This window comes from Pseudochaenichthys georgianus, unplaced genomic scaffold, assembly GCF_902827115.2.
Source record: "Pseudochaenichthys georgianus unplaced genomic scaffold, fPseGeo1.2 scaffold_267_arrow_ctg1, whole genome shotgun sequence".
NCBI lineage: Eukaryota > Metazoa > Chordata > Actinopteri > Perciformes > Channichthyidae > Pseudochaenichthys > Pseudochaenichthys georgianus.
The window spans coordinates 395,196-417,987 of record NW_027262956.1 but is presented as its reverse complement, the minus strand read 5'-3'; the positions used below and the strand labels follow the sequence as shown (position 1 = coordinate 417,987).

General features: G+C 43.8%; 2 protein-coding genes across 3 annotated transcripts; both read left to right on the top strand.

Moving 5' to 3' along the window:
* Positions 1-4,970: 4,970 nt before the first annotated feature.
* LOC117442089 (olfactory receptor 10A3-like) lies at positions 4,971-21,316 on the top strand. 2 transcript variants are annotated; one of them, XM_071202347.1, is made up of 2 exons: positions 4,971-5,003; positions 17,807-21,316. In XM_071202347.1, the coding sequence occupies exon 2, from the start codon at positions 20,297-20,299 to the stop codon at positions 21,233-21,235; it is 939 nt and encodes a 312-aa protein (XP_071058448.1). In that variant the 5' UTR covers positions 4,971-5,003; positions 17,807-20,296; the 3' UTR covers positions 21,236-21,316. The 2 variants fall into 2 exon arrangements, with proteins under 2 accessions (XP_071058448.1, XP_033933980.1); XM_034078089.2 differs by having other exon boundaries at positions 4,995-5,079.
* On the top strand, positions 5,086-7,367 carry LOC117442088 (olfactory receptor 11A1-like). The gene has a single exon (XM_034078088.2). It carries the CDS (start codon positions 5,139-5,141, stop codon positions 6,075-6,077), a length of 939 nt encoding a protein of 312 aa, XP_033933979.1. The 5' UTR covers positions 5,086-5,138; the 3' UTR covers positions 6,078-7,367.
* Positions 21,317-22,792: the final 1,476 nt, after the last annotated feature.

The window sequence follows — 22,792 nt, the reverse complement described above, 5'->3', positions numbered from 1 at the left end:
TTTCTTTGAGGGGTCCTTAGTTTAAAATGATCTGGTGAGGAGGGTGTGACTTGTTATGTTGAGTGGGAGGCAGAGTCCTCTGTAAAGGTGAGATTATAATGTATAATGTCCATCGATGTCTGACTCTGTTTAAAAAGTTCTTTAAGCTTTGTAGCTTTTCCATCAATCATTTTCAGCCAAGCAGTCAATGGCACCCGCACTGCTGTCTGAAATACTCCACATGTAGAATTAAAAATCTCCAAAACAAAATCATCAGAGGGGTCCTTCCCCAGCGTCTCCAAATGGCTTGCACGGTAATACCATCGCCCCGATGGTCCGCTTTTAGTTTCCCAGACGGTGCTTGTCAGGACTGTTCTCACTTCTGGCAGCGGGGAAATAACTCTTTCTTCCTCCACATTGAGGGGCGGCGGTGAAATCTCTTCTTTGATCTCGCATGCTGTCTGTGTTTCTTTGTTTTTCTTTGCAAATATCTTGTACACCACTGGTTCCACTATGGTTTCTTGATGCACTACTTCTTCCGGTACCGTGGTTGCGTGGAGATCTCTGGAAGACACCAGAGTTAACACAGCCCAATCTGTTGAGGTCAGTGTCGCTTTAACACTGCGGGGTCCGTACGTTTCTCCATTCTTCAGATTGTAGAAATGCAGTTCATTCGCCATATAGTTGAATACATAACCCAAAACATCGCCATTTTTCAGAGTCCATTCTTCATGAAGTTCTTCGGCTGGAGGCGTCTGAACCCGGCACAGATATTGCATTAGTTTCTTGATTGGTGCTCCGTACTGATGGCTGTACGTTGTCACAGGCGTCTCGCTTATTAAACCCATATCTATGCTTCTCTTTGCCATTTTTCTTTTTGGAAAAGTGCCTTGGTGATTGGAAATGACTGGCCTGTTATTTAGTTTGAGCGTATTTATTTTCATCTATTTCCATCCCCTTACTTTTAAATGATCTGGTGAGGAGGGCGGGACATGTTATGTTGAGTGGAGGCGGAGCCCTTGTACAAGCTGGAGGCTTCATGGAGTGAAATGGAGCAGAAACACACATAAAAGCTGAAAAAAGTAGATAATGAAGTACTTTGTTTTAGTAGATTTCGTTAACCCCCTGAGGCAGTCCAAAAACTAAGAATCTGTCTCTTAACCCACCATCCCCCGAGAGCCATAACATACTCAACTCCCTACAGCAGCTCGGATGTGAACTCCCGTACAGAATGTCAGTCACTGCGTAACACTTTTTTAGTTTTGGTCGATGTGAGTGCTCGTATATATCCTGGAATCGTTTTAAATGTTGCCAGTTTTTGAATGATTTTAATAGTTTGTTTTACTTCGCATATTGACTGGCTAATGTGCCATTTTATTTGTGTTTTACAGCTGTATTTGGCTGCCTTTCATGTCTGTGTTTTATATGTTGTAACTTTGTACATGCTGCCCTTCTTGGCCAGGTCACTCGTGGAAAAGAGATTTTAATCTCAATGAGTTTTTTTACCTGTTAAATAAAGAATATATATATATATATATATATTAGTGACACTCTGCAGATTTGTGTGTAATTCACTCACAAAGGAACTGTAAGATACACTTTAATGGATGCAAACCTATAGTTAATAAAAAGTAATTATACATTAGTTCACAATCCTACAACTAAAGGAACTGTAAGATACACTTTTTATGTATGCAAAACCTGTTTTTTCACTAACTGCCAACATGAGCTTGTCTTATAAACCCCTCAGATACAATGTCAGGTGTTGCCTCCAAAAAACCCTATCAATGATTCCTTATCAAGGTAGCTATCTATGTGTCTTTTCTCGCCCCCCCCCCCCCCCCCAAAAATCTAATAGTACACCCTACAGCAAAAAGATACACTTTTGTGTATAAAAGAGGATCACTAACATAAAGTACTCTGTTTGATGAGATTTCGTTAGGCTTCTGACTCTAAACAAGTTTTTTTGATTTAAAGACTTTTTTACAGACATTCGGCAGATTTATGTGTAAAGATTTAGTTAAGAATATGTCTCTTAACCCACCATCCCCCTATAGCCAAAACATAAAACTCTGCAGATTTGTGTGTAATTCACTCACAAATGAACTGTAAGATACACTTTAAAAGTAATTATACATTAGTTCACAAACCTACAACTAAAGAGTACGCTGAAAACTATAATGTCCTTGTAGGGTTCTCATTTTTAAATGATCTGGTGAGGAAAGGTAGGGCTTGTTATGTTGAGGGGTAGGCTGAGCCCCTTGGAGAAAAGTCAGAGTCTTTTGCAGTCAAACCGGGGGAGAAATCCTGCTCGTTCCTTCAACCTTCCTTACAGAGCCACTCCTCCAACACACATGACCAGAAAGAGTCTGAACCCACCCCCCGATGCCGCATTCGTTTCTTAACTGGCGCTTCAGACGGTTGACTTGGTAAGCTGAATTGTCTGTCTTTTTTAAATTTATTTTTGAGCATATCTCTATATGGTCGTAGCCTAGTCATTTATACAGAGGCTTTCATCAGTGTGAAATTACACATCAAAGGGGCAGGCATCAAAGGCTAATTAGATTAGACAACAAAAGGGCTCTGAGGGGGAGGGGTCAAAGAGACTATCTTATTCAATACATCAAAAAGACCTATACAACAGAGGGGGTGACTGGGGCTAATCTAATTGCGGGGCAATTACTCCACTCTCGGGGTCAGGGGTCAAATACCTTAACTATCTTAATTGATACAATAAAAGACCTATACACAAAGGGGGTGCCTGGGGCTAATCTAATTGCGGGGCAATTACTCCACTCTCGGGGTCAGGGGTCAAATACTTTAACTATCTTAATTGATACAACAAAAGAATCACGCCGGGGGGTCTTTCACACCAATCTGACATCAAAGAATGGGAGGCGGGACATGGGAGGCGGGACATGGGAGGCGGGACTTAGCTCATTGGCCAATGGGAGACGGACTTAGCTCATTTGCATAAGTAGGGAGAGGTGTGACCTGTCACACCACCTGTCACTTTTTTGACCAAAGGAACATGTTTACTACTACTAAAGCTCTATTGCCGAAGCGGCAGTGGGGAGCTGTGGTCTCAAGGTCTTAGGTGCCTTAAGGGGTGGTAACCCTCGAACCTCCTTGTGGACACCGGTGGTCAGGGAAGCCGTCTGACTGAAGAAGTAGGCCTTCCGGGATATGTTATCCCGGGGGAGTCCCGAGGCTTCAGCCGTGGCCGAGGCAAAGCAGCAGGTGTGGGAGAAGTTCGGAGAAGCCATGGAGGAGGATTTTCGGGCAGCAAGGGAATGCTCTGGTTTTTGGACAAAATTAACATGGGATCCCTCCTGCCATTAGACGTACTTCTTCTCACTGGAATATTAACGGTTAGATTGAATACAAAATCGACCCCATTTATCCGGCCAATGACGGGAGAGTTTTGAAAGTGACAAAACAGTCTTGCATACATTTAAAAACACTTTTCCCGACCTTTTAAACATTATTGCTGCATTGTAAAGTGCTGTGATGAGCCCTGGTAGTATCAGACTATTTTAAACAACTTTTCCCCACCTTTCAAACCCTTTTCCTGGGTTGAAAAGTGCTGTAATGACACATGCTGGAGGTCTTTAGTCCGTCCTTTGCGGCTCTTGGAGCAGCCAAAGAGAGGTGCTTTTTCTGGTCTCTTTCCTGGGGGTATGAAATAACCTGAGTGCCCATGTTAGGGACACATGCTGGAGGTCTTTACCCCGCCTTTTAAACCCTTTTCCTGGGTTGTGATGCACCCTGTAGGTGTCAAACTTATTTAAGGTGCATTCTGGGGCAGAGATAAGGGTAAAATTAGGTCTGTCACTTTGGGTAACCGCACCACTAATGTAAATCTCCTGAGAGTGGACGTCCATTTTTTGTACGGCCTCTAATACGAGTAAGGACTTGAGAAGGGACTTGAGAAGGGACTTGAGTAGGGAATTGAGTAGGGACTAGAGAAGGGACTTGAGTAGGGACTTGAGAAGGGACTAGATAAGGGACTAGAGAAGCGACTAGAGAAGGGACTTGAGTAGGGACTAGAGAAGGGACTTGAGTAGGGACTTGAGAAGGGACTAGAGAAGTGACTTGAAAAGGGATTTGAGGCTTGAGACAGGCCCTCAGGGCTGCTTGTAAAAACCTTAAGCCACTCGGGCAACAAGCTCCAGAGCCTGGGCTTGTTGGCCACCTCCATGTGTGCCTCCTTCAGGGCAGCCTCTTTGGCCCCTCTGGATGAGACTCTCATCCACTTATAACAAATATATTCAAGAATGTACATCAGCGGATCAAACTCTTGAGGGGAAAAAACTGCTGAGTCCATTCTGGTCTGTTCGTACTGTCAGGGTTGGGGGGAAATAGAACCCAAATGCAGTAAAGGACTAAAAAGGTCAGTTAACAGAAAACGAGATTTATTTCCCAAAGCTGATGACAAAAAACCTCAGGAACAAACATTGAGCCTGACATCAACAACGGATAGGTAGCATGGACTTAAAAAACTGCAGGAAACATGGATAAGCATAGACAATGAGGGAACATGGACATGAAGAGACAAGCAGGTATCATAGACATTAAGAGACGACGAGCACGGCAAACACATGAAGTAGGATCAGACAAAACACAAGGAGGAAAACATTTCAAAATAAAAGGTGGAAAATTAAAACAGAAATCCAAAACCAAGACACTATCTGTATAGAGCTTGCAAAACACTCATACTCTGCTTCATGGTGAACCTTGTAGTTTATTAGTGGTTCAGTTTGTGACCTGTAAATCCTAAATTCTGGTCACTTTTTTCAAAAGAAAATGAAAGTCCTGATTTGTTTTGGTCTGAATGGGTTGGCTGGGTCAAAAACATTATGTGTTTTGACCCAGCCCACAACCCATCTCTCCCTACAGATAGGCTGGTCTGAGTCCTGATGGTAAGGGGCCTGGCCTGTTGGGTTCTGGTGTTCTGGAAGCTTTAAAGCAGCAGAAGTCTCTGCAGCTGACAGAAGGGACTGCAGCAGTCTGCAGCACAGCAGGTGAGAGACACTGCACTTTGTGTGATGTGCTCATGTTGCATTCATTTACAGTTCCTGACGCACTCCGGGGGGGATGGTAAGTTAAGACTGTGAAGTTCAAATGTGCTGAGATATATTAACGTTTAACCTCTAAAAATGATGTCCAATTCAACTCCACTAACTGTATCCTATTTCATTCTTGGAGCTTATTTGAATATTGGATATTTGAGGTACTTGTGTTTCATGATAACTGCCATGTTGTACATTGTGATTGTTGTTGCCAACACGTCTCTGATTGTGGTTATCTGTGTGAACAGGAGCTTACATGAACCTATGTACCTTTTTCTGTGCAGCCTGTTTGTAAATGAATTGTATGGTAGTACAGGGTTGTTTCCATTCCTTCTGGTTCAGATCCTCTCTGACATTCACACTGTCTCTGCTCCGCTCTGCTTCCTGCAGATTTTCTGCTTGTACACATATGCAAATATACAAGTTTGTAATTTAACCGTCATGTCTTATGACAGATATCTTGCTATCTGTTATCCTCTTCAATATAACACACGTATGACTTCTAACAAAGCAGTTATTCTTATTATTCTGCTTTGGTTGTACTCTTTTGTGAAGTTCTTGATAACCTTATCTTTAAACATCCGTTTGACACTTTGTGGAAACATCATTGACAGTTTGAATTGTAACAACCACCTTGTTGTGAAGTTGGCATGTTCTGACACTCAGGTGAACAACATTTATGGACTTTTTTCAATTGTTTTCTCAATTTTAGTCCCTCTGATTCCAATCCTCTTCTCGTACATGAGGATCCTCAGAGTGTGTTTCTCTGGCTCCAAACAGACCAGACAGAAAGCTGTCAGTACCTGCACACCTCACCTTGTTTCCCTCCTCAACTTCTCTTTTGGCTGCAGCTTTGAAATACTTAAGAGTAGATTTGATATGAGCGGTGTTCCCAGTGTGCTGCGTATTATTCTGTCACTGTATTTTCTCCTCATACAGCCACTAATGAACCCTGTCATGTACGGACTGCAAATGTCCAAACTAAGAAACATATGTAAACATGTGCTCTGTTATAAACTGAAATAAATGAAGTGTCAAACAGTTTAGCTAAAAAGTTAAACTATAACTGAATCATGTGAGATCTGATGAAGTGACATGATTTCAGCAGTGCATTTTATAATGGATAAAACGTTAAAGTATATTCATGAATCCACAAAACTAATGTCTCCAAAATGTTTTAACATTAATAACATTGTAATATTCACCTGTAGTCATATATTCCAATGCAACATATGAAACAGTCATATATGTCTGTTAAAAACTGTTGGCTGGTCACAGTAAAGATTAAATAACATACATGTCAGTAAAACATTGAAGACACTTTTTGAATCTATTGATTTTGAAAATACATATACAAGATAAAGAAATAAGGTCATACATTTAGAACACAGAAAAATGTGATGTGAGCTTAAAGAGGGCCGGGTGGGAAATATGGACTAGTTGATTCGATGTATTGTCTTTGTTCTGGGCACCAACCTCTTTATTATTACATGTCTAACAAAAGTCCTGAGCCTACCGACTTCAATCGGGTGCAAATGCCAAAGCTTAATCAAAGGTTTCTTTGCATTTGCAGCGTTCAACCTGATGAATCTGAGTTAGGCAACCAGCCAGTCCTTTCATAATCTACACTAACACAGCAAAGGAGAGATTGGGATTATTCCTAGAGGTTAAGAGATTATGTAATTTATATCATTCAAAATAAACACTGTTTGGTTCTTGTGCACTCCATACATCCTTAACTGTTGTGGATTACATATCTAAAGTGTTGCTGTGCTATTCATTCTCTGTGGGTATGTGTGCATACAAACTGCATCTGTAGTTTCATGCCTGCGTCACAAGATGGCAGCGTCTGCATTTCAAGTAGAAGCAATTTACTGAATGTTTGTGCAACATATTGCTGCAAATGATTCACAAAGAAGAATGAAAAGAGGAATGAAGGGACTTTGTCAACTGAAATGTAGAGCTAATCTGACTCACAGTACAACCCACCGGGATTGCAACACATGTAATACAATGTTGTTTATATCGACATATCCAATAACTATCTGCAACAGTGTATGAACAGTATGTTCTCTCAAAAAATGGAGACTCATGGTTATCTTTTTTACAAGTTTGATCAAACATAACTGGATTTTCAAACCATACTGGCTTTTGTATTACTGAGGGAGACATACTGTATTGGCATGTGGAAACCAAGATATTACCAAAGTTGCATTACAAAAACAGTGTTTCCTACATCCACTATCTGTATAAGCTCCGCTTGCAAAACACTCATACTCAGGGGTTAAATTGGGATTTGATATGTGGGGGGGCTGAGCTCTGTTTGAAGGTGCGAGGGGGGCGGGGGGGGGATCTCGATGCTCCTAAATTGTCAACCGGGGGGTTGTGGCATTTCAAATTGTTTTAAATAAAGGGCAGTGCAGGTGTTGTGCCGCAGGTTGAAGCCCTGCTCGCGGCGACGCGCAAAGGTGACGTCATCGCCTGTATTGAGCGTTCGCCTAGTTTATTGCGCTTTTTTCTCTCTTTAGAATGATATATTTTCCATCAGATTAAACAGCAAACGGCTGAATAAATAATATGCATACAATTGCGAGGTGGCTCGTTTTAAGGACACAATCTTCGTATTGGAACAAACTTCCGTTTTTGAGTGTAGTCCCACTCTGTTATGTTCCTCCTTCCTACAGAACAGACAATGCAAGGATAAGATGTCATTTGTCAGTATAGTCCTATTTCTTAAAACCTTCTCTGTTGTTTAAGTGTCTGATACCTGCCTACTTGATAACCACAAATAGTAGGCAATGATATAACATATAACCTATATGATAATGTCAGACACTGTGATATTTTCAATCAAGCCTTAAAGATAATGTGTTCAAAATGGCTTCACTCGCTTTTATTGCTCCTTTGAATGTAATGTTCCTCTGTGGTTTCCTACTCAATACATGTTTGTATTGTAATGCCACTCATATTTTATTTTAAAGTGACATTGAATATTTTGAAAGGTGCCTTAAAATAAAGTGTATTATTGATCTTATATATGTGCCTATATCACACTATTAATGTTCCTTATTTTAGACTAAGTTAATCCTGGTGTCAATAGGGTAGATCTGTTCTCTACATAACTTGTTCAGCAGAGCAGGTATTTCTCCTGCCAGATATGGCACTGTGAAGCTGACCGTTGAGCGGCCCGACCAAGCAAGGAGGCAGAGGCAGATAATTCAAATATAACCCGGTGTGGGCATTTATTCATCGCTGTGGTACAGGATACAAAGCCTCAATATTGCTGCCCAGGTGAACACAGTCACCAGCCACAAGGATCTCACCCACACTACCAGCCTTCACCAAACAGGAAACAAAGCCTAAATACACACCCACTAATCAGAAATTAGACACACGTGAGGGGGGGGAGGAGACAACACAGGGCACCAGGTGAACATAATCAGGAGTAACAGAAAGAACGGGAGGGGGAACACTTTTCATGTGCAATATACAAGGCCCGAAGACGTTAGTCCACAAGTTACCTTCGTTGCATTTCCTCCTTCCTCTCCCGAAAGAGAACAGTAGCTCATTCCTGCGACACTTATGGATCGTGGCCATTTTGCTCTCCTCCATGTGTCTCCACTCCGCCCGGTGTTTCTGCGTCTCTTTCTTCTGGATCCTCTGTCTCAGACTCAGACTCAGTTTCTTCCGAAGACGTTTCTTCTTTTGACCCGACGCGAGCAGAGAGGCGTCTGCGTCTGTTGTCTCCGGCTCCTTTTCTGTCTCTGCATCGCCCCCTGCTGGTTGGTCCTCAGACTGCACCTCCTCCTGACCGTCCACCTTCTTCCCCTTTGTCCCCTTCTTCTTTTCCTCTGCTGTCGTTTCAGCTGGACTCACAAGACTCTCCCTCGTCCACTGCATCCGGCTCTATTTTACTTTTCTTAAAATTCTTCTTCTTCAATGGAGTGGCCTGAGGCATTTGTTGCTCTGCAGCCGGCTCTGCCTTTAGTCTGTTCTCTTTGATCAGGGAAACCGGTTCCTGTATCCCTGAAAACGGCTGCTCCATGTTTCCCAAACGGCTCTCCTCCCGCTTGAATCTGGCTGTCTCATACTGCATGTATGACTTCATAATCTCCCTCAGTTCCTCCATCGTTTTCACCTCCTACCCCTGGATGCGCACCAACACCCCCGTCACCATGCCTACCACAATCATCCGGACCAAAACGTCCTCCCCCCCTTCAAGACTGCTTTCTCCGAAGCCTGATAAGGATGTGTGTGTAAAAAACGCAAACACTGACTGATATGTGCTGGGTCCAGGCTCAAGGGCGTATGGCACTCTCAACTCTTTCCAGGACATGCCGGGGCCCTGCCTGCCTGTAGCTTTGCCGATATCTGTGTTGATAGGTAATAGATTAAGAGCGGTGAATCAGCTTAGACACAGGAAGCGCTCAACATTTGGTGTGAGTTTATCACATTTAGAAGTGATTCCATGTCAGCCACAGCTTGTCACAAAAAATCTCACTGATAGTGTGTTCAACAAACTTAAACTAGCTTGACAGAGGACACTGCTTTAAAGATGGCGGCAGCATGAAAATCTGGGTAGCTCCTCAACCCCCAAGAAGGATAAAAAGAAGGATATGGTGCTTTAAACATCTCTGTTTGCGCTCACAACTAAACATTAACAGGGGATGATCAGGTGTAACGGCGAACAAAACAACTTTACCAAGCAAGAAACGGACGAACAAACAATTTGCGTCCCCACAATGGCGGAAGTAGGAGAAATAAAACATCCGATGCTCGAAATGAAGGAAGCAATATCGAAAGAGATCAAAGACTTCAGAATGGATTTTAACGAATTTCGAGCTGAGACGGATAAGGAACAGAACTACGCACCGATCAAACAAAAACGAGCGACAGAGTGGATCAGGTGGAGTGCCGTGTTGGTGAGATGCATGACACAGAAACACCAACAATCAATTACATATTTGATAAATAAAATCTCAGAGTTAGAAGAACGCAATGACTACCTGGAAAATAAGACCAGGCGAAACAATGCGCGTATATTCAACATACCAGAGAAAAGTGAAGGAGAGAATATGTCAACTTTTCTGAATAAACTATTCAACGAGGTGCTTAAAATACCGGAGTACAGAGAAGTTAAGGATCGTGCCAGACCGATTATTGTTGCTTTCCTAAACTTTCAGACCAAGAAGCAAATACTACAGGCTGCATGGGGAAAGAAGGAAGTAACTTATAGCTTTTTGAATTGAACCCGGCCTCTCCTATACTCTGCGCAGTCGTGTATCGTCCGCCAAAGTACAATAATGATTTTATAACTGACTTTTCTGACTTTCTGTCCGGGATCATGGTGAAATATGATCGTGTTTTGATCTGCGGAGACTTTAATGCCCATGTGTGCTGCGAGTCTAAACCTCTGTTTAGGGATTTTTTAAACCTCCTCAACTCTTTCGGTCTTATTCAGTCTGTGGCTGGCCCAACACACGATAAAGGACACACCTTAGACTTAGTATTATCGTTTGGATTGTCTATCTCTGTGGATGAAATCTGTGCAGGAACGCGTATCTCAGACCATTTACCGGTTCTGTTTACAACCTCGATCCCTTCTGTAGGAGTCGAATCACTTGCTCCTGCGCATTGTCTGCGTTCAATTAACCCCTTGACTGCCTCTGTAGTGGACATTTTTATTATATCCTTATATGCTTAAACCAAATGCTTCTCAAATCATTGTAAAACGCCTATATCATTTCCTGAGATGTGCTGTTTTCTTCTCATACTCTCTTTCATATTGTGGGTTTTTATTCCCAAGCGCTTCAAGGCCGCAGAGCTGATTTGGCTACTGGGTTGAGACTCACACAAAGTCACACAAGAACTTCCCTATTCTGAGAACCGTTATACTATCTACAGCTCAAGGACAGGTGTCTAATAACAATATGACCGTGTGAAGACAGATTTCTGAGTTTCCCACCCTTTCCTGTATATAAGCTTTGCTATTATATTGTACTGCGCACCCTCCTGCAGACTATCCTATACTCTGTGAGACCTGTGACTTTGTATTGCGTTTTTGTATTTGAAGCTTCAAATAAATAACCAGAAAGACAACTCTGTCTGTTTCACCATTTATTTGTTTGATCACTCTGACTTGTACTCTCCACAGTATTGGGTCTCAGAGTTCCATAACATCTCACCGTTTTCAGATGCTTTTAATACTTATCCGATTTGTATATTAGAGGTGAACTGTGCTTTTAGTGCGGATGAGCTTATCTCTTTGTTTGATTCGACATGCACATAATACTGGATTCCGTTGCTCTTTTTACGCTTAGACGCAACAAAGTTCTCTCAGAGCTATGGCTCAATGATTGTACGCGCTTTTAGACACGCTTGTGCAGAGAGAAAATAGAAAAAGGATACATTTCATGTCTCCTTAGAAATTCTTCGTGCTTGCCTTTCCGATTATCAGACGGCAGTCAAAGCAGCCAAAACAGAGTATATTTCTCTGTTAATCTCTAAAAACAGCTTTAAACCTCAAGTTATTTTTAAAGTCCTCAATTCGATCATTAATCCTTGTGATGCAAGAGACATGAAGAAGAGGGCACACATGTTGTGCATCTCGAAAGGACGCTGGCGCTGATTGTTCGCCGCTTTTCCGCCTCTGCTACCCTCTTTCACACCAGCTATCATTTTGTAAGTTACCTTGGACTTTTTGTAAGTTACTTTGGACTTTTTGTAAGTTACTTTGGACTTCTGCCTCTGCTGCTGTCTGTAACTGGCTGCCCTCACTCATCAAAGTGCCGGGTGGCTATTTGCTATCTGCTACATCATCTACCTCCTGTCTGTCCCCATCGCACACAACATCCTTGGACTCTCTCTGCCTCCTGCCTTCGTATCTGGGGTGCATCTGTTCCGTCCCGCTGTTCACGTCCTCCTCCCATGTCGTGGATTTTCCTCGTCTCCACGGGAATCATCTACCTCTGTGCAGCTAGCCTGCTAGCCGCGGTCGCCGCTAACCCACTCCGTCCAGCCTTTCCGCCTGTCATCATGCTGAAATACACCGTCTCACAGCTTCTGTCACTTAATAAATCCTCCATCCCGTTATCCACCTCAGTCATCAGACATCTTGGACTCCTCCGTCGACCCCGCTACATCCACCGAAGCACTCGTCGCAGTTTCGTTTACTCTCAGCACGGACAACAATCCATACCATCCATCTGCTCTACCCAACACACTGTCGCACACCTGAGGCGTCATCAGAGCGCACCTCCTACTGTTCCTCTTACACTGCACGGAATACCCGGACCGGATTCCACTCCCCTCCGCCTCCCAACACAACCTGCTCCCCCACATTCCCAGCTCCACAGAATACCCGGAGCGGATTCCACTCCCCTCCGCCTCCCAATACGCATAACAAACCAGTTTTCCCTACCACCATGCCCCCCACCTCTGCTCCACCACCACCCCCCTTCTCCTCCCCACCCCCGTGTTGCTAACCTGGATAACCTCATACCTCTCAACCCTGCCACCACCCCTCCAATCCCCCACCTGACCAACTTTGCCCTCCTCAACATCCGGTCACTTACCAACAAAACCCACATCCTTCACGAACAAATTCTGGACAAATCGATTGACTTCATTCTGCTCACTGAAACCTGGCAACAACCCAACGACTTCTTCTCCCTCAACCACACATCACCTCCTGGTTTTAATTACATCACGAAACCCCGCCCCTCACGCCGTGGTGGTGGGCTGGCTGTCATCCACAACCAGAACATCCGGATTACAGAACTCACCCTCCCCTCAGTACCATTCTTTGAATTCCTCGCCTTCAAAGCCCCTCCCTCACTGACAGTTATCCTCATCTATCGGCCCCCCAAACCGGACCCCTCCTTCCTCTCTGATCTCACTGAACTCCTCATCATTGCTTCATCCCTCTCCCCACGTCTGTTACTCCTTGGTGACTTCAACATCCACATGGACTCCCCCACCTGCAAACATGCCTCTGAACTTTCCTCCCTTCTGGACAACTTCTCACTTACCCAACATGTCACCTTCCCCACCCATGATAAAGGACACATCCTTGACCTTGTCTGCTCCACCAACCTCCCAGTACTCGACCTCCACCCCTGCCCCTTTCCCCTCTCTGACCACAAACTTATACAGTTCGCCATCACCTCCCCTGTCCGCTACCCCCCCCTTCCAGGAACATCACCTTCCGTAACCTACGCTCTGTCGATCCCCAGCACCTATCCCACCTGCTATCCTCTACTCTCCCCCTGGACTCGAACCTCAGCACACCTGATGACCTACTCAATCACCTCAACTCCACCCTTCTCACCTCCCTCAACAGCCTGGCCCCCCTCAAAAGGAAAACTGTCACCTTTACAACCTCGTCTCCCTGGTTCACCCCTGCACTCCGTAGAATGAAACAAACCGGCCGTCAGCTTGAACGCTTAACAAAAAAATCATCCCTCACAGTTCACCACCAATCCTACAAACTTCATCTCACCACCTACAGAGATGCCCTCACTGCCGCAAAATCAGCTTACCTCTCCAACATCTTCACCGACCCCTCCCGCAACCCCAGGACCCTCTTCTCCACCGTCAACAAGCTCCTCAAACCCCGTGCCGACACCCTCACTTCCTCCACTTCCACCTTATGCAGTTCATTCCTCCAGTTTTTCTCGGACAAAATCACTGCCATTAACCACTCCCTATCTGCTTCTCCAATCTCTCCCTCCTTCTCCCCTGACCTCCCGACTCCCCCTCCCCACGGCCGCCTCTCCCAGTTCACTCTGGTCTCCCCCTCTGAAATTCTCAATCTGATCAGCTCCTCCAAACCCACTACATGCTCCCTTGACCCTCTTCCCACCCCTCTACTGAAGTCCTGCCTCCCCGTCCTCTGCCCCTACCTTGTCAACCTCTTCAACTCCTCCCTGTCCCAAGGAACCGTTCCCTCTGCCTTTAAAACTGCTGCTGTCACTCCCATCCTCAAAAAACCCGGTCTGGATCCCTCATCCCTCAGTAATTACCGCCCCATCTCCAACCTCCCCTTTCTCTCCAAAGCAATAGAACGCATCATCTCCAAACAACTTCACCGCCATCTTCAATCAAATCACCTCTTCGAACCCCTTCAGTCTGGTTTTCGTCCCCATCACAGCACAGAAACGGCACTCGTCAGGGTCCTCAATGACCTCCTCACCTCTGCTGACACCGGTTCCCTCAACATCCTCATCCTCCTCGACCTGAGTGCAGCCTTTGATACCACGAGCCACAACATCCTGCTCACCCGACTCCAAGACATCGGTATCGAAGGTACTGCGCTCAGGTGGCTCCAGTCATATCTCTCCGACAGATCCCACTTCATCTCCCTCAATAATCACTCCTCTGCCACCGCTACAGTCACCCAAGGTGTTCCCCAAGGCTCAGTACTCGGCCCCCTCCTCTTCATCATCTACATCCTCCCCCTTGGTCAGATTCTCCGCCACTACAACCTGGACTTCCACTGCTACGCCGATGACACTCAAATCTACCTCAGCACCAAATCCCTCCATAACCCCCCCATCACCCACATTGAATCCTGTCTGACTGACTTGAAATCCTGGATGCAAAAAAACTTTCTTAAACTCAACAGCAATAAAACTGAACTCCTCCTCATCGGCTCCAAATCCACCCTCAGTAAAACCCCCAACCTCACACTGACCATCGATGGCACCCCTGTTTCCCCCTCAACCCAGGCACGCAACCTCGGGGTTATATTCGATCCCACCCTCTCCCTTGACTCCCACATCCGCCAAGTTGTCAAAATCTCATTTTTCCATCTCCGCAACATTGCCAAAATCCGTCCCTATCTCACCCGCCCCGCAGCTGAGCGACTCATTCACGCCTTCATCTCCTCCCGCCTCGACTACTGTAACTCCCTCCTATACGGCATCAGCTCCACCTCCCTCAGTAGACTCCAGCGTGTTCAGAACGCAGCCGCCAGACTTCTCACCCACACTAAATCATGGCACCATATCACCCCGGTCCTCAAAGAACTACACTGGCTTCCCGTTACTCACCGCATCAACTACAAACTCCTGGTCCTTACCTATAAAGCCCTCCACCATCTGGCCCCCCCGTACCTCACTGACCTTCTCATCCCCTACCATCCTCCCCGGACCCTCAGATCCACCTCGGCCGGCCTGCTTTCCACCCCCATTGGCAATCTCCGGAGCTTTGGAGACAGAGCCTTCTCTGTGGCCGCCCCAAAGCTCTGGAACTCCCTCCCCCAAGACCTCCGTGAGTCCGAGTCCCTCACTCTGTTCCAGTCCCGCCTCAAAACCCATCTTTTCACCTCTCTCTATCCACTCATTTTCGACCTCCTCCTGACTGCCACTGTGTTTTTGTTTTGTTGTTTTTGTTGTTTTTCTTAGTCTGCTGTCTACCTGCCCCAGTCTATCTACCCCCCCCCCCTCATATTGTAAAGCGTCTTTGAGTACTATAAAAGCGCTATATAAATCCAATATATTATTATTATTATTATTATGCTTCTCCAATTATGCCATCGACTACTCTCTGCGATACATTTCTTAAATGTTTTATCGAAAAAGTATCTGCTCTTAGGCTAGCCTATACTAGTGCTACCCCAGATCCTGGTCCCTTTCTGTGCCTTGCTGTCCTCGACCATTTTGAACCTGTATCCCTCTCTTCTCTTTCGGAAGTAGTCAAGCACCTGCGGCCGACAAACTGCCCCTCAGACAGCATTCCCTCTCGCTTCCTTAGAGATGTTTTTGAATCAGTTGGAGCAAGTGTTTTATTGCTTGTAAACACCTCTCTTAGCTCAGGATGTGTCCCAGCTGCCTTCAAACATGCAGTGGTTAAGCCACTACTTAAAAAGAAAAATCTCGATCCCTCCATTCTTGCAAATTTCAGGCCCATCTCCCAGCTACCTTTTTATCTAAAGCCCTGGAGCGAGTAGTCTACGCCCAGTTGCAGTCATTTTTAACCTCGCATGTTATCCATGAAAAGTTTCAGTCTGGCTTTAAACCCATGCATAGCACTGAAATAGCCCTTTTAAGAGTTGTTAATGATCTGCTCTTAGCCGCCGACTCAGGTAGCCCAGCTGTTTTGGTGCTGTTAGATTTAACTGCTGCCTTTGACACTGTGGACCATAGCATCCTGTTGTCACGGCTCGAACAGTCCGCAGGCATTACAGGCTGTGCTCTTGCATGGTTCAGGTCTTATTTGACGGACCGTAGCTTCTCAGTGCAGTTAGGTGCCTTCTCCTCTGCCAAAGCCCCTCTTACTTGTGGGGTTCCCCAAGGCTCGATTCTGGGCCCCATCCTTTTTCTATTGTACATACTGCCCCTAGGTACAATTCTTACAAAACATAATATCCCCTTCCATTGTTACGCTGATGATGTACAGATCTATCTGCCTCTCAATCAAAATGCCAACTCACTACAGCAGTTGAAGGACTGCTTAACAGAGATTAAATCCGGGGTGAGCCAAAACTTCCTCACCCTCAATGAGAGTAAGACCGAGGTCATCTTTTTTGCACCCCAACCAATGGTATCCCCGGTTGATATTCTGGGCTCCCTCAATACAAATATCTTCCCCTCTGTTATGAACCTTGGAGTGACCTTCAATAGCGCCTTTACATTTGATAAGCAGGTTAGCACTGTAGTCAAGACCTGCTTTTTCAAAACACGACTATTGGCTAAGACCAAGTCGTTTTTATCTTTTAAAGACCTAGAAAGGGTTATGAACGCCTTTGTTACCTCGAGACTGGACTACTGCAATGCTCTGTATGTGGGTATGGATCAGGCCACAAATAGACGCCTGCAGCTAGTGCAGAACGCAGCTGCACGTCTTCTCACTGGCCATAAAAAGCGCGACCATATCACCCCAATTCTGGCTTCATTGCACTGGCTTCCAGTTCGGTTCAGAATAGATTTTAAACTCCTTTTATTTGTTTTCAAAGCCCTAAATGGGCTGGATCCTGCCTATATAGCCGAACTCCATCGCTACACCCCAGGCAGAGCCTTAAGGTCGGCTGATCAGCTGTTGTTGAAAGTGCCTAAGACCAGGTTTAAAGCCCGAGGGCATCGAGCTTTCGCAGCGGCTGGCCCTAGGCTCTGGAATACTTTGCCCCTCCATGTGAGGTCGGCCCAGACGCTGGCGGTTTTTAAATCAACACTTAAAACTCACTTTCTCTCTTTGGCTTTTGTTTAATTATCTATTTATTCATTTATTTAGTTATTTATTTATTCATTTAGTTCTTTATTTTAATATTTATAACATAACATAGGATTTCATAAAGTATAGTTTTAGTTTATACATTATTCAAATATAGGAATAGTAGATAGGATTACTTAAAATATAGTACCTTATATTTCATCTTTTTTCCCTTCAGACCCTTGCGGTTTATTCTTAAAAATCCTTACCCTTACCCACCCCCCATTTTCCCTCTGCTGGTCTATGGCCTTGTTGAGGGTAACGGGGTACAGAGTCGCTTAGATAAGTGGGGGAGTGCATCTGACGAAGAGATAGGTTGTTGTGCTCCCTCTCTCTGTTTCTTATCCTATATCTAATAGAACTGCTCAGGTCTTGATAGATTGAGTGGGGAAGTTCATGATATCTTTCTAGAGGGTTATTAAGAATAACTTTTATCCAATGACCTTTTCCCTCTCTGTCTGTGTCTGTGTATTTTCTTGTTCCGATTAACCCAGCCAAATCTTTTTTTTCTTGTTTTGTATCTATATCTTCGCCGGGATCCGGAGTCGAGGCTGATCCTCTTGCTGTAGTCCTGTGTCTTGGATCCTCTATCCTGAGTTCTGGATTAAGTCGTGGACTTCGGGTCGTGGCTGAACCTGTCTCTGCGGTCCTGCCTTGGGTCTCGTCATGCTGCTTCCGTGATGGCTTCCACAGGATTGTAGCTGACATCCTCGTGGATTCATCTTCTCATTACAGACACATGCATTTCCTAACATTCGGTCTATATGCTGTAAAATGTATTATCTCTTCGATTTACACACGGCATCTATTGCAGTCTGTCCGTCCTGGGAGAGGGATCCCTCCTCTGTTGCTCTCCCTGAGGTTTCTCCCATTTTCCCTTTAAACTGTGGGTTTTCTCTGGAAGTTTTTCCTTGTACGATGTGAGGGTCTAAGGACAGAGGGTCTAAGGCAGCGTTTCTCAAAGTGTGGGGTGCGCCCCACTAGTGACTTTCACAGCACCGCTGCACCGGACCTGCCGGAGCTGCCAGAGCCTCGCAATGGCGGGTGTTTGCGGCGGCGGATGCGGTACCGGCGCCGTGAAAGTCCACGGCCCACCTATGCCAGAGCCAGCGGTCCACCAACGGCAGCGGCCCAACGGGAAAAGTCCCGAATCTCCTGATGGCCAATCCGAGCCTGCTCACACACACACAACTGAAACCAAAGTAATTGCAGACATATGTAAAAATCTCTCATACACACATGTGAAACGCTCTCACACACAGACACAACAGCATTGCAGTCAGGAAGAAAAGCAATGTGGAGCGGCACCTCACCACTTCATAAGGAGTTTAACCGTGACACTTTTCGAAATCCCGTTTGTGTCCCCCCATTTTACAAATAGGCCTATGTTTATTATTATTATCTTTTATCGCAAGCCATCATCGCCACGGAGGAGCACACAGCCTCTGTGAGCGAGCAAGAGACAGAGAGAGAGAGAGAGAGAACAAACACACCTTTATCTATTTAATATAGCCTAGTTGTACAAAATAAAGTAAGAAATCATTCCAATGTGTACTATAGGACAGTAAACAGTTTAAAACGGGAGTGATTAGTAAAATATGCATAAATAAAAAGAAAGAATGCTAACTAACATAAGATAAGAATAAACCAGTTTAAATGATTTGTTATTGGTTGTGATCATATTCTAAAGGTGTTTGGATTATTGAAAAGTATACATCTCCCTTTCATAGAGTGTTGTGAGATGTATCCATAAATTCATTTTGTGCTCAAAGTGCACCAGATTGATGCATTTAACAACAACATTTAAAAAAAACATCATACATTTTCTTTTCACTGAAAACGGGTCCCACAGACCCAAACAGCACACAAAGGTTAAAGGGAAGGGAGCATATAATAATGTTAAAATGTGCTAAATATATCCACTGCAAAAAAACTGAAAAAGAGGAGTAAAAGTATCTCACAACTTGTTTAATTTTTTAAAAGTATAGCTCTCATCCTAAAAAAGGTTGGAGACCCCGTTATAGAACGATACATTTGACCATTTTAAGCTTGGCCTACCATTTTATTGGAGCGGCGAGGAACAGGTGGGGCTTGAAAAGGCCCACCTGTTCAAAGCGGGGAATGCCAGAAAAAGTTTGAGAACCACTGGTCTAAGGACAGAGGGTCTAAGGATAGAGGGTGTCGTTTTTCTCATACTGATATTCTGAACAATCTGAGCTGTTGTATTTGCTGTAAAGTGTCTCTACTGTAGGCTATTTTTATTATATGTACAGCACTTTGGCTTGACCAAAAATCGTTTATAAATGTGCTATATAAATAAAACTTGATTTTATTTGATTTGATATAGCGGTATGCAAATCTTCTTTGATCATGACTTTACCTTTAAAGTAAGACAACAAAGAGCCTTGTACAGACCTATCAGAGATCAACTTAAGGCCAACAATATCAAATCGCACATCTTGGCCCCGTCAAAATTGAAAGTTTTCAGCGGAGATGGGACCACACAGACATATGGGAATCCAATAGCTGCGGGGAAGGCTCTCGTAGAATGGGGTCTGGTAGTTGGTGTGCTCCCACCGCTTGCAAAACACTCATACTCTGCTTTATTGTGTACCTTTTAGTTGATTAGTGGTTCAGTTTGTGACCTGTAAATCCGAGATTCTGCACACTTTTTTCAAAAGAAAATGAAAGTCCTTTTGTTTTGGTCTGAATTGGTTGGCTGGGTCAAAAACATTATGTGTTTTGACCCAGCCTACAACCCATCTCTCCCTACAGATAGGCTGGTCTGGGTCCTGATGGTAAGGGGCCTGGCCTGTTGGGTTCTGGTGTTCTGGAAGCTTTAAAGCAGCAGAAGTCTCTGCAGCTGACAGAAGGGACTGCAGCAGTCTGCAGCACAGCAGGTGAGAGACACTGAACTGTGTGTGATGTGCTCATGTTGCATTCATTTACAGTTCCAGACACACTCCGGGGGGGATGGTAAGTTAAGACTGTGATGTTCAAATGTGCTCAGATATATTAACGTTTAACCTCTAAGAATGATTTCCAATTCAACTCCACTAACTGTATCCTATTTCATTCTTGTAGAATACTTGAATATTGGATATTTGAGGTACTTGTGTTTCACGATAACTGCCATGTTGTACATTGTGATTGTTGTTGCCAACACGTCTCTGATTGTGGTTATCTGTGTGAACAGGAGCTTACATGAACCTATGTACCTTTTTCTGTGCAGCCTGTTTGTAAATGAATTGTATGGTAGTACAGGGTTGTTTCCATTCCTTCTGGTTCAGATCCTCTCTGACATCCACACTGTCTCTGCTCCGCTCTGCTTCCTGCAGATTTTCTGCTTGCATACATATGGAAGTATTGAGTTTTCCAATTTAACCGTCATGTCTTATGACAGATATCTTGCTATCTGTTATCCTCTGCAATATAACACACGTATGACTTCTAACAAGGCGGTTATTCTTATTATTCTGCTTTGGTTGTACTCTTTTGTGAAGTTCACAATAACCTTATCTTTAAACTTCCGTTTGACACTTTGTGGAAACACAATAAATGGTTTGTATTGTAGTAACTCCCTTGTTGTGAAGCTGGCATGTTCTGACACTCAGGTGAACAACATTTATGGATATTTTACCATTGCTTTATCTGTGTTAGGCCCTTTGTTTCCAATCCTCTTCTCGTACATGAGGATCCTCAGAGTGTGTTTCTCTGGCTCCAAACAGACCAGACAGAAAGCTGTCAGTACCTGCACACCTCACCTTGTTTCGCTGTTCAACTTCTCTTTTGGCTGCAGCTTTGAAATACTTAAGAGTAGATTTGATATGAGCGGTGTTCCCAGTGTGCTGCGTATTATTCTGTCACTGTATTTTCTCCTCATACAGCCACTAATGAACCCTGTCATGTACGGACTGCAAATGTCCAAACTACGAAACATATGTAAACATGTGCTCTGTTATAAACTGAAATAAATGAAGTGTCAAACAGTTTAGCTAAAAAGTTCAACAGTAACTGAATCATGTGAGATCTGATGAAGTGACATGATTTCAGCAGTGCATTTTATAATGGATAAAGTATATTCGTTCAAGTATATTCATGAATCCACAAACTAATGGCACCAACATGTTTTAACATTAATAACATTGTAATATTCACCTGTAGTCATATATTCCAATGCAACATATGAAACAGTCATATATGTCTGTTATAAACTGTTGGCTGGTCACAGTAAAGATTAAATAACATAAATATCAGTAAAACATTGAAGACACTTTTTGAATCTAGTGATTTTGCAAATACATATACAAGATAAAGAAATAAGGTCATACATTTTAGAACACTGACAATGTGATGTGAGCTTAAAGAGGGCCGGGTGGGAAATATGGACTAGTTGATTCGATGTATTGTCTTTGTTCTGGGCACCAACCTCTTTATTATTACATGTCTAACAAAAGTCCTGAGCCTACCGACTTCAATCGGGTGCAAATGCCAAAGCTTAATCAAAGGTTTCTTAGCATTTGCAGCGTTCAACCTGATGAATCTGAGTTAGGCAACCAGCCAGCCCTTTCATAATCTACACTAACACAGCAAAGGAGAGATTGGGATTATTCCTAGAGGTTAAGAGATTATGTCATTTATATCATTCAAAATAAACACTGTTTGGTTCTTGTGCACTCCATAAATCCTTAACTGTTATGGATTACATATCTAAAGTGTTGCTGTGCTATTCATTCTGTGTGAGTATGTGTGCATACAAACTGCATCTGTAGTTTCATGCCTGCGTCACAAGATGGCAGCGTCTGCATTTCAAGTCGAAGCAATTTACTGAATGTTTGTGCAACATATTGCTGCAAATGATTCACAAAGAAGAATGAGAAGAGGAATGAAGGGACTTTGTCAACTGAAATGTAGAGCTTTTTCATTTGAAATGGACACAGGCAGGGTTTGTATTAGCAGCATAATGCAGTAGATAACAGTGGATCAGAAAGCAAGGAGGCTTAATAATAACATATGCTAAGATATGCGTATCAAACTGAATGGATCAGAAGCAAAGAATCAGAATTAGTGTTGAAGTTAGCCCTCATGTCTCTTCAATCAGTCAACGTCATAGATTCAATTTTCAATGTGCAAAAACAAGATAACTAACCCAAACAAAGTATAGGGATGTTGGTTTTGGGACTTTTGGGGATATCAACAAACAAATCTCATGTTTGAAGCCTTAATTATTGAACTCTTTATTTGTGCTGGTCCTCAGAACCCTCCCAATGCCCACTGTATGTCACTGCAATGCGTCAAACTCACATTCTATTTATTATTAAAGCTCTTAATACATGTCAGCCTGCCTACTCGTATTTGAGGAATTTATTAACTTGCATCAAGGACAATATGTTGGATATGTTTATGGTGTTTGGTAATAGGCCAATCTATATGGCTCAATACTATGTTAACATTGACGCTCATATTTTGGTCTGTGCCAGATGCTGAATGTGAGTTTTGCTTAACTGCAATGCTTATTTGTTCTTATTGTG